The sequence below is a fragment of the Oncorhynchus nerka genome, linkage group LG17 (assembly GCF_034236695.1).
Source record: "Oncorhynchus nerka isolate Pitt River linkage group LG17, Oner_Uvic_2.0, whole genome shotgun sequence".
Classification (NCBI taxonomy): Eukaryota; Metazoa; Chordata; class Actinopteri; order Salmoniformes; family Salmonidae; genus Oncorhynchus; species Oncorhynchus nerka.
In genome coordinates this window covers 34,603,740-34,621,061 of record NC_088412.1, presented here as the reverse complement: position 1 = coordinate 34,621,061, position 17,322 = coordinate 34,603,740, and the positions used below count along the sequence as shown (strand labels likewise).

At 42.4% G+C, this 17,322-nt stretch overlaps 1 protein-coding gene across 1 annotated transcript in view; it reads left to right on the top strand.

Annotated features, from left to right (window-relative positions):
- The window catches only part of LOC115145150 (capping protein, Arp2/3 and myosin-I linker protein 3-like), a 53,799-nt gene extending 40,403 nt beyond the window's left edge, over positions 1-13,396 (top strand). Inside the window, exons 32-39 of the mRNA XM_065003137.1 lie at positions 1,951-2,030; positions 7,018-7,191; positions 9,007-9,208; positions 9,312-10,065; positions 10,498-10,604; positions 11,514-11,634; positions 11,715-11,786; positions 12,585-13,396. Coding sequence (XP_064859209.1) covers positions 1,951-2,030; positions 7,018-7,191; positions 9,007-9,208; positions 9,312-10,065; positions 10,498-10,604; positions 11,514-11,634; positions 11,715-11,786; positions 12,585-12,625 — 1,551 coding nt within the window. The 3' untranslated portion in view covers positions 12,626-13,396. The remainder of the gene's footprint in view (positions 1-1,950; positions 2,031-7,017; positions 7,192-9,006; positions 9,209-9,311; positions 10,066-10,497; positions 10,605-11,513; positions 11,635-11,714; positions 11,787-12,584) is intronic.
- The last annotated feature ends 3,926 nt before the right edge of the window (positions 13,397-17,322 follow it).

Below are 17,322 nucleotides of genomic sequence, written 5' to 3'. Positions count from 1 at the left end.
AAACAAAAATCCAGAAAATCACATTGTATGATTTTTAAGTAATTAATTTGCATTTTATTGCATGACATAAGTATTTGATCACCACCTACCAGTAAGAATTCCGTCTCTCACAGACCTGTTAGTTTTTCTTTAAGAAGCCCTACTGTTCTCCACTCATTACCTGTATTAACTGCACCTGTTTGAACTCATAACCTGTATAAAAGACACCTGTCCACACACTCAATCAAACAGACTCCAACCTCTCCACAATGGCCAAGATCAGAGAGCTGTGTAAGGACATCAGGGATAAAATTGTAGACCTGCATAAGGCGGTGATGGGCTACAGGACAATAGGCAAGCAGCTTGGTGAGAAGGCAACAACTGTTGGCGCAATTATTAGAAAATGGAAGAAGTTCTCCCGATTTCAACTGTACTCGCCGTGTTTGGAGGAAGAAGAAGGATGAGTACAACCCCAAGAACACCATCCCAACCGTGAAGCATGGAGGTGGAAACATCATTCTTTGGGGATGCTTTTCTGCAAAGGGGACAGGACGACTGCACCGTATTGAGGGGAGGATGGATGGGGCCATGTATCACGAGATCTTGGCCAACAACCTCCTTCCCTCAGTAAGAGCATTGAAGATGGGTCGTGGCTGGGTCTTCCAGCATGACAACAACCCGAAACACACAGCCAGGGCAACTAAGGAGTGGCTCCGTAAGAAGCATCTCAAGGTCCTGGAGTGGCCTAGCCAGTCTCCAGACCTGAACCCAATAGAAAATCTTTGGAGGGAGCTGAAAGTCCATATTGCCCAGCGACAGCCCCGAAACCTGAAGGATCTGGAGAAGGTCTGTATGGAGGAGTGGGCCAAAATCCCTGCTGCAGTGTGTGCAAACCTGGTCAAGAACTACAGGAAACGTATGATCTCTGTAATTGCAAACAAAGATTTCAGTACCAAATATTATGTTCTGCTTTTCTGATGTATCAAATACTTATGTCATGCAATAAAATGCAAATTAATTACTTTAAAATCCTACAATGTGATTTTCTGGATTTTTGTTTTAGATTCCGTCTCTCACAGTTGAAGTGTATCTATGATAAAAATGACAGACCTCTACATGCTTTGTAAGTAGGAAAACCTGCAAAATCGGCAGTGTATCAAATACTTGTTCTCCCCACTGTATATATTCACTTATGAATATTGTATACACCGAGAGGCCCCTGCTGTAGTAGATTTCTCATCTGAGTGCAGAAGCATAAAGAAGTAGATATATTAGCTAATAAATTATACATTCAAGGAGACACTGATATGGCAACACATAGTCAATGTAAGTGGACTTAAAAACTCATGGAGTTACATCGAGATACTTGCATATTAATAAAACAGAATACAGATGTTATTTGCATAGCTAATGACCACTACAAAGACAATATTCCCTTTTGATACAAGCAAAATGTATAACTAATGGCTATATTAATTGCTTGTTAAATAGACCTGATGTTAATATTGATACATCTGGTTTATTTAACAAGCATTTAGTATAGCCATTATTTATACATTTTGCATGTGTGCCCAAGCACATTTTCTATTCCAAAAGAACCATTATTCATGTGATTAAAGTAATGATAATACAACTTTGACTTAATTTATGGTTCATGCATAATTCTCACCCCATATTCCCAAATGTTAGGGCCTCCCGGCAGTGACAGCGTGCTGCTCTGTTTTTCAGAATGAATTGGATTGGGTCCAGGGTAATCTATACTAAGTGAATTACTCCAATTGGGTTAAGTCATCTCTCTGAAGCTAGTATAAACCATTTGTATTATTACCAACAGAACATTAAAAAATACATTGTAAGCCCCTCCAATAAGCACTTACAAACAGTGTGGGACATCAGTCTTTATTTCTGGAATATAAATGGATGTTTAAGAATAGTATCGTAATTCTGAAATATCTCTCTCCTCGTCCCCAGCATTGCACTGAAAATGGAGCTGTCACTCCTCTTGATGATGGACTCCCAGATTTCTACTCCAAGAGAGTTCTCCCTGATAGGTAGATCCCCTCTCTCTCTCTCTCTCTCTCTCTCTCTCTCTCTCTCTCTCTCTCTCTCTCTCTCTCTCTCAAAAACAAATAGGAGTGAATGGCACACTATAAGCATGATCTAAATTGCATGAATCACCTCCAAAGTAAGTACAACTCAAGTCATTTAGCATAGGCCTACTTTCCATTAGTCCATAGACTACGTTCAGGATCAGGATTTTAGGTGCGCTCTGCCTATACTAATAGCTTTAGAGAGTACCCTCTCCTCTTGTCACATGCCGGCAGAGTAATGCTGGTCCATGCTAGAGTATATCCACACAGCAGATCATCTGGTTAAGTAGATGCTTTTAGTATTATTACATTTACTGTTAAGCATATTTCTAAATTAATGTACTCTGGATAAAGTGTTGTGTGCCATGAATTGTATCCTTGCAACGTCTCTCACTGCCAGGAAGTGTTTCAGTGAGGCAGCTGCCCAGAGCAATATACAGGGACTGATGACAGGGTGAATAAGTGAAAGTACAGGTGCTGACTAGGGATAAACTGAACAGGCTTATGATATAGACATATACAGAGTGTACAAAACATTAGGAACACCTGCTCTTTCCATGACAGACTGACCAGGTGAATCCAGATTAAAGCTATGATCCCTTATTGATGTTACTTGTTAAATCCACTTCAATCAGTCTAGATGAAAGGCGAGGAGACAGGTTAAAGAAGGATTTTTACGCCTTGAGACAATTGAGACATGGATTGTGTATCTGTGCCATTCAGAGGGTGAATGAGTAAGACAAAATATTGTGCCGTGCCCTGATATTATTACTGTTGATGATATCTGGAAATGTGCATGTACATCCTGGCCCATCTACTGTTGATGATATCTGGAAATGTGCATGTACACCCTGGCCCATCTACTGTTGATGATATCTGGAAATGTGCATGTACACTCTGGCCCATCTACTGTTGATGATATCTGGAAATGTGCATGTACACCCTGGCCCATCTACTGTTGATGATATCTGGAAATGTGCATGTACACTCTGGCCCATCTACTGTTGATGATATCTGGAAATGTGCATGTACACCCTGGCCCATCTACTGTTGATGATATCTGGAAATGTGCATGTACACCCTGGCCCATCTACTGTTGATGATATCTAGAAATGTGCGTGTACACCCTGGCCCATCTACTGTTGATGATATCTAGAAATGTGCATGTACACCCTGGCCCATCTACTGTTGATGATATCTAGAAATGTGCATGTACACCCTGGCCCATCTACTGTTGATGATATCTGGAAATGTGCATGTACACCCTGGCCCATCTACTGTTGATGATATCTGGAAATGTGCATGTACACCCTGGCCCATCTACTGTTGATGATATCTAGAAATGTGCATGTACACCCTGGCCCATCTACTGTTGATGATATCTAGAAATGTGCATGTACACCCTGGCCCATCTACTGTTGATGATATCTGGAAATGTGCATGTACACCCTGGCCCATCTACTGTTGATGATATCTGGAAATGTGCATGTATACCCTGGCCCATCTACTGTTGCTAGACCCAATTCTGACTTGTGCTCTGATATCTGCTTCACTGATTTCTGCTCTCGTAAAATCCTGGGTTTTCTGCACATTAATACTAGAAGCTTATTACCTAAAATGGATCAGTTGAAAGTGTTGGTTCACAGCTCCAATCCAGACGTTTTGGTCATTACTGAGACATAGTTAAGAAAGAGTGGTTTGAACACTGATGTCAACCTTTCTGGTTATAACCAGATCTTCCAAAGGTGGAGAAGTGGCTATCTTTACCAAGGATCACCTTCAGTGCTCAGTTGTCTCCACCAAGTCTGTCCTCAAACAATTTGATTTGCTGTTTTACACTTTCAAATCGCTTTGTTTTTGTCTGTTTCTGGGTGTCATCATTCACCATCAGCACCGGCCTGTACCCTAAATTACCTTAACTCTCTCCTGGCCCCATACACTAAGTCTGAATTTGTCCTGCTAAGTGACCTAAACTGGGACATGCTTAAACCACCTGACCAAGTCCTAAAGCAATGGGACTCCCTAAATCTTTCTCAGATTATTACCAATCCCACAAGGTATGACTCCAAACACCCAGAAAAGGCTACTCTCCTCGATGTTATCATCACAAATAATCCTGATAGGCATCAGTCTGGTGTTTTCTGTAATGACCTATCTCTGATCACCATTTTACAGCCTGCGTTCGTAATGGCTGCTCAGTTAAACTGCCTGTCCTGATTTTTCATAAACGCTTGCTAAAAAATTTTTATTGAGCAAGCCTTCCTTCATGAACTGGCCTCTGTAAATTGGTATAGAATCAGCGTGATCCCCTCTGTCGAAGACGCTTGGACCTTCTTTTTTTATATTTCCAGTGGTATTGTTAACAAACACGCCTCCATAAAGAAAATTAGAATTTTAAAGAGGTTCAGCCCCTGGTTTGACCATGATCTGGCAGAGTAACTCCACCTCAAGAATTCCATTTGCGAAAGGCACGCGCATATTCAGGCTGAATGGCTCTCGTTTAGGCAAATGAGAAATAAGTGCACTCAGGCTATCCGGAAGGCCAAAGTTAATTACTTTAAGCAGCAGTTATCTCTCTGTGGGTCTAACCCCAAGAAGCTCTGGAAAATGGTTCAAGACCTGGAGAATTAATCCTCCTCCTCACAGCTGTCCATGTCCCTTAATGTTGATGATGTAGTTGTCACTGACAAGAAGCACATTGCTGAGCTCTTTAATCACCACTTCATTAAGTCAGGATTCCTATTTGACTCGGCCATGCCTCCTTGCCCGTCCAACATTTCCTCATCTCCCACGACTTCTAATGCAACTAGCCCCGATGCTCTTCCCTCTTTTCCCCTGCCCCGCTACAAAGTTTCTCCCTGCAGGCAGTCACTGACTCCGAGGTGCTAAAGGAGCTCCATAAACTTGACCCCAAAAAAACATCTGGGTCAGATGGTTTAGACCCTCTCTTCTTTAAGGTTGCTGCCCCTATCATCGCCAAGCCTATCTCTGACCTTTTTGACTTGTCTCTCCTCTCTGGGGAGGTTCCTATTGCTTGGAAGGCAGCCACGTTGCGTCCTTTATTTAAAGGGGGAGATCAAGCTGATCTTAACTGTTATAGGCCAATTTCTATTTTGCCCTGTTTATCAAAAGTGTTGGAAAAAATAGCCAATAATCAACTGACTGGCTTTCTTGATGTCTGTAGTATTCTCTCGGGTATGCATTCTGGTTTCCGCTCAGTTTATGGATGTGTCACTGCAACCTTAAAGGTCCTAAATTATGTTACCATTGCCCTTGATTCTAAGCAATATTGTGCTGCTATTTTTATTGAGTTGGCCAAAGCTTCTGATATGGTAGATCATTCCATTCTTGTCGGCCAGCTAAGGAGTATTGGTGTCTCTGAGGGGTCTTTGGCCTGATTTGCTAACTACCTCTCTCAAAGAGTGCAGTGTATAAAGTCAGAAAATCTGCTGTCTCAGCCACTGCCTGTCACCAAGGGAGTACCCCAAGGATCGATCCTAGGCCCCACACTCTTCTCAATATACATCAACAACATAGCTCAGGCAGTAGGAAGCTCTCTCATCCATTTATAAGCAGATGATACAGTATTATACTCAGCTGGCGTTTTGTGTTAAACGCTCTAAAACAAAGCTTTCTTAGTGTCCAACAAGCTTTCTCTGCCCTTAACCTTGTTCTTAACTCCCCCAAAACAAATGTTATCTGGTTTGGTAAGAAGAATGCCCGTCTCCCCACCGATGTGATTACTACCTCTGAGGGTTTAGAGCTTGAGATAGTCACCTCATACGAGTACTTGGGAGTATGGCTAGACGGTACACTGTCCTTCTCTCAGCACATATCAAAGCTGCAGGCTAAGGTTAAATCTAGACTTGGTTTCCTCTATCATAACCGCTCCTATTTATTATGGAGACATAATTTATAGATCGGCAGGTAAGGGTGCTCTCAAGCGACAGGATGGTCTTTACCATTTGGCCATCAAATTTTCCACCAATGTTCCTTATAGGACACATCACTGCACTCTTTATTCCTCTGTAAACTGGTCATCTCTGTATACCTGTCGCAAGACCCACTGGTTGATGCTTATTTATAAAACCCTCTTAGGCCTCACTCCCCCCCCTATCTGAGATATCTACTGCAGCCCGCATCCTCCACATACAACACCCATTCTGCCAGTCACATCCTGTTAAAGGTCCCCAAAGCACACACATCCCTGGGTCGCTCGTCTTTTCAGTTCACTGCAGCTGGAATGTGCTGCAAAAAACACACAAACTGGACAATTTTATCTCCATCGTTTCATTCAAAGACTCAATCATAGACACTTTTACTGACAGTTGTGGCTGCTTCGCGTAATGTATTGTTGTCTCTACTTTCTTGCCCTTTGTGCTGATGTCTTTGCCTTATAATGTTTGTACCATGTTTTGTGCTGCTACCATGTTGTGCTGCAGCCATGTTGTGTTGCTACCATGTTGTTGTCATGTTGTGTTGCTACTATGCTGTGATGTCATGTGTTGCTGCCATGCTATGTTGTTGTCTTAGGTATCTCTTTATGTAGTGTTGTGGTGTTTCTCTTGTCGTGATGTGTGTTTTGTCCTGTTTTTATAAAAAATATACAGTATATTTTTAATCCCAGGCCCCGTCCCAGGCCTTTTGGTAGGCCGTCATTGTAAATAAGAACTTTGTTCTTAACTGACTTGCCTAGTTAAATAGAGGTTCAATTTCAAATTAAAATAAATAAAAGTGCATTTGAACGGCATATGGTAGTAGGTGCCAGGCACACTGGTGCATCTCACTATTATGAAGGTGTTCCTAATGTTTTGTACATATTTTTCCTGTATAGCTATGGTCAGTTTGTCTCTCTTTATATCTGCCTTTTGACTTCACCCTTTATCTTCTTCCTGTTTTGTTCCGCTCATCTCTCTCTACCCTTTCCATCTCATTTCCCCTATGTCAGTCAGTTGTCCTCTCTCCATAAAGCCCACTCTCTCAGGCGAAAGAAAAGACGCAATATGCTGGCCATCTTTGGTTTCCGTAGGAACCGCAACTCAACTCTCTCCAATCAGGGGCCAGAGTCTGGCGGAGATGGGTGTGGGGAGGAGTGTCACACTGTTGCCACGGCACCCACAGGGTTGGTGAATCCTCAGTATCACACACACACACCCAGGTAGTATGATATATAAAGCCATGCAATCTACACAGCATGATTAAATCAGTGTCGCATGTCGATCCTCACTTTCACTTAATACACATGTTTACCCCTTACCTCTTTATGAATATGTATCACTCTCATTCACTCTCTCTTTCTCCCTCTACCTTTCATTCTCTGTCTGTCCCTCTGTTACTATGATGAGCATTAAGTGCATGCTCTGGGTACCCTGTGTGCTATTAGTCTAAATCAGTGCTGGGAAGCAGTTCTGTATTGATATGAGGAATGGTCATGCTGCCGGAGAGCACTGCAGATGTAGATGACACCAGTGTGTGTAAAACAGATGTAGATGACACCAGTGTGTGTAAAACAGATGTAGATGACACTAGTGTGTGTAAAACAGATGTAGATGACACCAGTGTGTGTAAAACAGATGTAGACGACACTAGTGTGTGTAAAACAGATGTAGACGACACTAGTGTGTGTAAAACAGATGTAGATGACACTAGTGTGTGTAAAACAGATGTAGATGACACCAGTGTGTGTAAAACAGATGTAGACGACACCAGTGTGTGTAAAACAGATGTAGATGACACTAGTGTGTGTAAAGCAGATGTAGATGACACCAGTGTGTGTAAAACAGATGTAGATGACACCAGTGTGTGTAAAACAGATGTAGATGACACCAGTGTGTGTAAAACAGATGTAGACGACACTAGTGTGTGTAAAGCAGATGTAGATGACACCAGTGTGTGTAAAACAGATGTAGACGACACTAGTGTGTGTAAAACAGATGTAGATGATACCAGTGTGTGTAAAACAGATGTAGACAACACCAGTGTGTGTAAAACAGATGTAGATGACACCAGTGTGTGTAAAACAGATGTAGATGATACTAGTGTGTGTAAAACAGATGTAGATGACACTAGTGTGTGTAAAACAGATGTAGACGACACTAGTGTGTGTAAAACAGATGTAGATGACACCAGTGTGTGTAAAACAGATGTAGACGACACTAGTGTGTGTAAAGCAGATGTAGATGACACCAGTGTGTGTAAAACAGATGTAGACGACACTAGTGTGTAAAACAGATGTAGATGACACTAGTGTGTATAAAACAGATGTAGATGACACCAGTGTGTATAAAACAGATGTAGATGACACTAGTGTGTGTAAAACAGATGTAGATGACACTAGTGTGTGTAAAACAGATGTAGACGACACCAGTGTGTGTAAAACAGATGTAGATGACACCAGTGTGTGTAAAACAGATGTAGATGACACCAGTGTGTGTAAAACAGATGTAGATGACACCAGTGTGTATAAAACAGATGTAGATGACACCAGTGTGTGTAAAACAGATGTAGATGACACCAGTGTGTGTAAAACAGATGTAGATGACACCAGTGTGTGTAAAACAGATGTAGACGACACTAGTGTGTAAAACAGATGTAGATGACACTAGTGTGTGTAAAACAGATGTAGATGACACCAGTGTGTGTAAAACAGATGTAGATGACAGCTGTTGCCCTTCTCACACTCAGATTATGAGATGCAACAGAATGATGGCAATGATGATGCAGTCTAATGAATAAAGATGTTACAAATTATGCAAGTCTAATATATTCTATCCCAATATTAAAACATTATTATAGCTTAGCCTGCTGGGTTTGAAAGCCTAAACAGGCCCCATTTGTTATCCACACCAAATCAAATACTATCCAGGGGCCACTGAGCAAATTCTTGGTTGACTCTCATTGTTTCTCTGACTGTCCCCTTTGCTCTTCTCTCTCTCAGGACAGCCACTGAGAATGTCTACACGCTGCTGCAGCCCCCTCGTTCTGCTGCCAGGGCCTGCTCTCCTGGTGAGGGGGCTGATGGGAAGGTGGAGGACCAGAGGGGGGAGGAGCCAGTAGGCCTGAGCCTGCAGCCACTGCAGAGCATACCACCACAGCCTGGCATGCCGGGCAGCAGACACCCCTTCTACTCACCCAGCCAGGTACAGTCTATGCTGTATCACTTGTGGTAGAAAACATTCATACTGGTTGATGAGTTCATGGTTATAATATCTCTTCTCATCTTTTCCTCTGTGTTATTTACAGCCATCAAAGCTAGAGACAGCGCACGAGCAACCTGCAGATACTGACAGACATTGGTCAGAGAACAGACAGGTGGACAGACAGTGGACAGAGGGGCTTCACACAGACAGAGAGAGGACATTAATAAGACCGGCTGACAGACACTCTGACAGGCACTGGACCGATGACAAACTGTCAGACAAAACATGGACAGAGGGAAGAACAGCAGAGAGACAGATGGACAGATATTGGACAGAGAGCAGGCATGCAGATAGACTCATGGAAAGACAGTGGACAGTTGACAGACACACACAGAGACAGATCGACAGACAGTTTGATCGAGATAGACAGTGGACGGTGAGCAGACAACAGACAGACAGAAAGTGGGCAGAGGGACGACTGACAGACATACAGATAGACAGACAGTGGATAGAGAGCAGGCAGTCAGGCAGACAGTCTGACAGACAAGCCCAGGGACAACATCTGGCTCAGATGCCTCTGCCCCCTTACCCGTCAGACAGGACTCCATCACCTAAAAGTGAGACTGACTCCCAGAAAAACATGGAGGCAACCGTGGACAGACAGAAGTACTCTGACACACAGACGGACAGACATCTGCACTCAGACACTGCTGTAGGACAGGTGGAAGGGTGGAGGGGTGGAGGAGGGGTTCCCCCTGGACGGGTTTCTGTGAATGCATCTAAACCAGACCCTCCTCCCCAAAGCAGCAAACCCATCCAGTCCAAACTGAGACAGAGACATCTACAGGAGAGCTCTGGTACTGCACCTGTCTCTTACATATTGTTGTGTTGATTTAAAGGTGCAATATGCAGAAATCGCTCCGCCATTTCCTGGTTGCTAAAATTGGAATAGTTCGCATAATTTCAGTTTATGTGACAAAACAAACAGAGTTTACAGTTTGGTAAGATGATTCAGTGTAGAGAATTATTGTACCATCTAAACCGCTATAAAATATATTTTAAGCTGTTTGAAGCTGGTGTACAAAACCGAAAGTAAAAGACACAAAAATGCAACTTAAGAAGATGAAGCATAGAAATAATGCACATAAAACCTATCTACCGCTTCTTAGACTTGCTTTCAGTGAAAATGACAGATCTATAACTCACATTTCTATGTGAATTTAGTCCGGTCGCCCAGAAAGTTACATATTGCAGCTTTAATGATAATATTACTCCATCTTTATCTTCAGGTGCAGAGGAGGAAGCAGACGGAGATAGGGATGGTGGAAGAATGGAAAGGAAAGAGAGAGATCGAGGCAGAGATGCAGAGGGACAGCCACCTCCCATTCCTGAAAAGGTCTGTCTTTTCATATACTTCTGGTTGTCATATTTATGTGAATATAATAGTATACTGGCCAATTCACGAAAATGGTTTGCACCTACATACAGTGAGTCATGTGACTGTGGCTTGCTATATAAAGCAGGCAGACAGGCATCGAGGACTTCAGTTACTGTTCGATTGAACGTTAGAATGGGCAAAATGAGTTACCTAAGCAACATTGAGTGTGGTATGGTCGTCAGTGCCAGGCGCGCCGGTTCCGGTAACTCAGAACCATACGGCCGCACGACAGTGTTTTGGGATTTACTGAGAATGGTGCGACAAACAAAAAACGTCCAGTCAGCGGCAGTCCAGTGGGCGTAAACAGCTTGTTGATGAGAGGTCGAAAGAGAATGGCAAGAATCGTGCAAGCTAACAGGCAAAAAACGGCACAGTACAACGGTGGTTCGCAGAATGGTATCTTGGAACGCAGAACTGACTGGTCCTTGTCACGGATGGGCTGTTGCAGCAGACGCCCACACCGTGTTCCACTCCTATCAGCTAAAAATAAGAAGAACACTGGACAATTGAGGAATGGAAATACATTGACTGCTCCATCAAATCCCGGTTCCTGTTGCGCCATGCTAAGGGAAGCGTCAGGTTTTGGAGTAAGCAGCATGAGTCCATGGCCCCGTCCTGTCTGGTGTCAACGATACAGGCTGGTGCTGGTGGTGTAATGGTTTGGGGAATGTTTTCCTGGCACACGTTAGGTCCTTTGATACCAATTGAGAAACATTTCCATGGGGCCAAAGAACTCAGGCTATTCTGGAGGGGGTCCGACCTGAGACTAGATGGGTGTACTTAATAAACTGCCCACTGAGTGTATGTGTGGTTATGTTTAGATATTAATTGATCATTTTATTGATTTTGTGCCCTATTTATTTTCAGCCAAAGACATCCTATGTGTCTTCTCCAATTGAGTATGCCAATGAAAGGCCGATCCCACATCTTGCACCATCTGCATTCAACAAGCCAGTGCTGGGATTGGCTGACAGGGCTTTCAGTCAAGGTATTAACAAATTAAATCAATATCATTTTGTCGTTACAGTGTATGACAGTGTATGATTGACGGTGGTATATGGTGTGCAGGTGAGGAAGCAGTGAGACCTCAAGCCCCAGTGAAACCCCAGAGGAACAGAAAGGCTATGTCTTGTGACACAGGTACGTACACCTGTCAGCCTGTATGCGTCTGTCTGTCTGTCTGTCTGTCTGTCTGTCTGTCTGTCTGTCTGTCTGTCTGTCTGTCTGTCTGTCTGTCTGTCTGTCTGTCTGTCTGTCTGTCTGTCTGTGTCTGTCTGTCTGTCTTTCCAATAGTTAGTCAGTATGCTTGTATTGATCCATGGGTGTGTGTTTGTGTGTGTTAATATGTGCCTCATGGTCACACACTGTCTGACTGTTACCTTGTACAGTATTTCCTGTGTTCATTTACCCCAGGCACTGACAGGGATGCCCTAATAATCTCGAGAAGCCCCCAAATCGCAAACCTGTGAAAAAACCTAGACTACTCCAGAACAGAAACAAATCCTTGGACTATCCTTGTCTCTCTGCCTCTGTCGCTCTCTCTCTCTTTCTCTCTCTCTGCCTCTGTCTCTGTGAGAATGGGAGCATGTGTTTCCTCTCATACTTAATGCATAAAAACAGATATGTTTCTTTGGATACAGCTATATTTGTGTGTTTTTGGTTTTACCATCATTGTGGGGACCGGAACTGTTCACAAGAATATAAATATCTGGGGACAAGTGTGTGTGTGCGTGTGCGTGCGTGCGTGTGCGTGCGTGCGTGCATGCGTGCGTGCGTGTGTGTGTGTGTGTCTCAGAAAAAACAAAGCAATGTTTTCAATCACCCCTTAGGTCAGAATAGAACTCAAACATGACTTCACTGTTGTTAATTATCTGATCAAATTGTGTCTAATGAGATGAATCAGTAATCAGGAATGTCTCTCGTTCTGTGCTCTCCCAGACAGCGTCAACTCAGCGTCTGTTAACAGAGAGCTGTTGTAATGTCGATGGAATTAAGCTGCTTCAGACCAACCAGCCAGAGGGTTGTCATGACAACTGGGCAGCATTTTGTCCGATGTGGAAGAGGAGAAATATGCGAGGGAGAAACTAGACTCTAGAGAGAGAGGGAACACACGAATACAGAGAGAGAAAGGGAGAGAGGGGGAGGGGAAGATAAATGTCTTAGAGTGAAAAATGATACGGACATCGCTAAGCATAATTTACCTACTGCGGTAATTATTGGAACACACACATGCTATTCCTAGTCGGTCTCTGTCTGTCCCTTGCCCTCACTGTCTGCTTTCCTGTCATCTCAATGGAAACCTGCTGAACTGTTTTGCAGCTATTCGAATGGTGTTTGCTACTTTTGAAAAACTACTGAATTGTTGTCTGCACTTACAAAATGGCTAAAACACTGTCATGCTATAATGCTAAGGGGCCAAACATTGGAGCATTTTTGTTATCATTATTGAGAGTTACACTTTATTTTGTATTATTATTGTTTATGTAAACTAAGCTATGTGGCTAAGCTTGACTAAAGAAAGGAATGTGTCTATTAGAATGTTATTTCTAAATCTGCAATGCAATTTGACTGCTGTGAACATTGATTGCCATAGTTGAAACTTGAGAATGAGTTGTTGCATATTATTAAATGAAATATTTATATCTAGTTCTGCTTTCATGGACTGAAAGGTAATATATTTTATAGAAAAATTCAATAAAAAAATATTGTATGAGTATACCCTATGAATGAATAAAAATGCTGTACTGGAATACACACTGAGAATGTCATCCTTTTCGTGGTTTGGTTCATAATAGGATAATAAAGGGAGGTAAACGATTTTACCTTCCAAACTGCGTTCACTATGCTGTTTAACCACAGAATTACCACTCTGGGTTATAATACTTTAACCAGCAGGGTGGCAGCTACATTAGGCCTCCTGTAATTATCCCTCACAGCAGGTGGCGACCAACCCCAACAAATGAAAGGCGGACCTCTCAGCAACAGAAAGACTCATAATCTAGAACACCAAACACGTGAGCTGCTGAGAAGCAGTCTTGCTGGTTGTCATTAGCAACCATGTCATGGCCCTATTTCTGAAGATGGTGGAATGAGTCAAATATGGGCTTTGGCTGGCTGGTGTGCTAAGTACTAATGAGCTATTCATATGGAAATGTAATGAAAAGCTGCTTCTTCAAACTCTGTAATTAAAACTTGAAAATACGCTTCTACCACTGTGCCTACAGATATAGAATCCTAAATTGATCACTCTTGTTGCTGAGAATTTTCCTCCACTGCAGGACAGGCAGATAAGCATCGTTATTTATATAAATTCCTACTTAAAACCCACACTAATCAATGGTGATATTAACAGTTTCACACTTTTCATGTAGCCTACTTTTGGCCAGCTAGTAGCCTAACCACCGATACTAAAACATTCAAATGCTGTTGCTGCAGGATTATTTTTCCGTGGTCAGATTAAGATCCCACACCTGTAACTTCTCATATCGTTGAATCTGTGTCTGATGATTCAATGCATTATTTTGTCGATAACTTTTTTAAGCCGTAGATATTTATGTGTGATTGTAGTTGTTTGAAATGCATTTCCACACTCCTGTGGACTGTCTTCATGGGGTGGATGGTGGAGTGGGTGGGAGGAGGCCCGACAGACAAAAGACACAGGATCTTATATTGATCTATTTTATCATTGGCTTTCATGCACCTGGCAGTTAATCATCGGGATTAGAAAGAAAAACACTTACTTTAATATCCTCTCTTGGATATGTTGACTTAATTTGACTGTCTGGGCTTATTGTCGTACCGTCTATCAATATGAAGGGACGTTTTGTATTACGCTACATTTATCCCCCAAAAATATATATATATATTTTTAAATAAAAATGTTTTTTAAATCCTGTATTTGAATATCAAATCATTTCTGGGTAACAATTAAGTACCTTACTGTCATAGTTGGTCAAAGTGGTCAAAAAGAAACAAAACATTTGGGGGGGGCAGAAAAATATTTCTCAAGCTAAAATGTCAGGACTGTCTGGGAGTGGTCTGGGTGGGGAGGGGAAAGTGGTGTATTAACCACAGTGTGGATCAATCCACCAGGGCAGAAGGGCATAATGGGAGGAAAATGTAGCCTAACCTGAAAACTAGCTGTTATTGGAGATGTTTGGAACTGGTCTATTAACTTATATGCAACTCCACCCAAAACCTACTGATTAAAATGTCCCGTGTTGATTGTATTTTCAACCGGAAACTATTAGGAAATAACAGCTGAAATGATCAGGCCTCCAGAAGGTTTGTATGGAACCTAGTAAAAGAAGAGAATAGGAAAAACAATTAGTGGTGTTTTAAGGACAATATAGGAAATACAATAGGTGTGAAAATGTTAAGCAATTCAATTTCAGCCTGAAAGCATTTTTTATTCAAAACTAAAGCAATGTTATTTGGTTGGCTTGACACTTTATATACACTGAACAAAAAATGTACATGCAACAATTTCAAAGATTTTACTGACTTACAGTTCATATAAGGAAGTACAGATGACTGGGAATACAGATATGCACCTGCTCCTTACAGATACCTTTAAAAAAAGGAATGGGCATGGATGAGAAAATCTGTCAGTATCTAGTGTGACCACCATTTTCCTCGTGCAGTGCGACACATCTTCTTCGTGTAGAGTTGATCAGGCTGTTGATTGTGGCCTGTGGAATGTTCTCCCACTCCTCTTCAATGGCTGTGCAATGTTGCTGGATATCGGTGGGAACTGGAACACGCTGTCGTACACGTTGATCCCAAACATGCTCAATGGGTGACATGTCTTGTGAATATGCCATGGAAGAACTGAGACATTTTCAGCTTCCAGGAATTGTGTACAGATCCTTGCGACACGGGCCACCACATTATCATGCTGAAACATGAGGTGATGGCAGCGGATAAATGGCATGACAATGGAGCTCAGGATCTCATCGCGGTATCTTTTTGTTTTCAAATTGCCAAAATGCAACCATGGGGCACTTTGTTCAACCATGGGGCACTTTGTTCAACCATGGGGCACTTTGTTCACGTTGACATCAGAAAACCGCTTGCCCACACGACACCGCACATGCTATCTGCTATCTGCCCGGTCCAGTTGAAACCGGGATTCATCCACGAAGAGCACACTTCTCCAGTGTACCGGTGACCATCGAGTCGGTTATGACGCCGAACTGCAGTCAAGTCAATGATGACGAGCACGCAGATGAGCTTTCCTGAGATGGTTTCTGACAGTTTTGCAGAAATTCTTTGGTTGTGCAAAACCACCGTTTCATCAGCTGTCCTGGTGGCTGGTCTCAGACGATCCCGCAGGTGAAAAAGCCAGATGTGGAGGTCCTGGGCTGGCGTGGTTTCATGTGGTTTGCTGTTGTGAGGCTGGTTGGACGTTCTGCCAAATTCTCTAAAACGACATTGGAGGCGGTTTATGGTAGAAAAATGTACATTCAATATTTTGGCAAAAGCTCTGGTGGAAATTCCTGCAATCAGCATGCCAATTGCACGCTCTGTCAAAACTTGAGACATCTGTGGCATTATGTCGTGATTAAACTACTCAACTAATATTTCTATATATTGTGTATGCTTTAAAAAAATGTTTTTACTCAAACCAACCATGTGTCGGATTGGACCTGTATGTTTGACACTCCTGCTCTAGAGCCTACCCTTCTTACCTCTTCAAAGTAGGAGGATGCATATGCAAATAAAAGACGACTGGTCATTTGTCAGAATAATTACATCCTGTGGGCCAAAAAGTCCATCCCAACTGAACAGGCTACAATTTCACTAAAAGGGCATTATCATAATGTTCACAATTTCAGTGTGTTATTTTGGCCTCATATTGTGGAAATAAAAATAGAAAAAACACTTTTTGACTGTGCTGCCCCTTTACACTGCCAGTAAAGTGCTGAAGCAATCAAGATTACTATGAGCCGAATTGTTAGATACTCCACCTGAAATTGGAAAAATGTGTCACCTCCTCATGCCCACTGGTGCACCATTGCCTGGCTCATAGTAAATTACATGTTGTACTTTTTCATAATAGGGCCCTATAGACCCAGAGTAAAGAGAAATAGTAGCCAAGGACTGATGTGTGTGATCGGTTGTGGTCAATAGTTTACAGTAGACACTATAGTGTGTGTCTGAGTGCCACCCTCGCCCCCGCTGTGTCAGAGTCTGACAGGTCTCACATGTGTTGATTCCCTCCACACAGAGCTGACGCCCCCTCGGCTGAAAAGACTACCGGTAATCACAATTATTATCAGACTTTAAATACCGCTATCACAATTCTCTGCAATTACTATTGAGTTCCTGTCACCCTGTGTATATACAGTACTACCTTCAGCCCCAAATGTAGTGCCACGCATTTAGGATTACTTTCTCTGTTTTTTCTCAATCGGTTTTTCAGAACTTTGTGTTGAGTTTGTTGTACAGTATTATGTGTATGTCTAAAAGTTATTATAAAGTGATTGAAATATGTCTGTACAGAATGAATCTATCTCCCTAGCATTACAAGACCATAATGTGCGTATTATACCAAATGCACTATATATACAAAAGTATGTGGACACCATTTCAAATGAGTATTATATTTCAGCCAACAGTGACAGGTGTGGACAGCAATGCAATCTCCATAGACAAACAAAAGCTCCCTGCCATT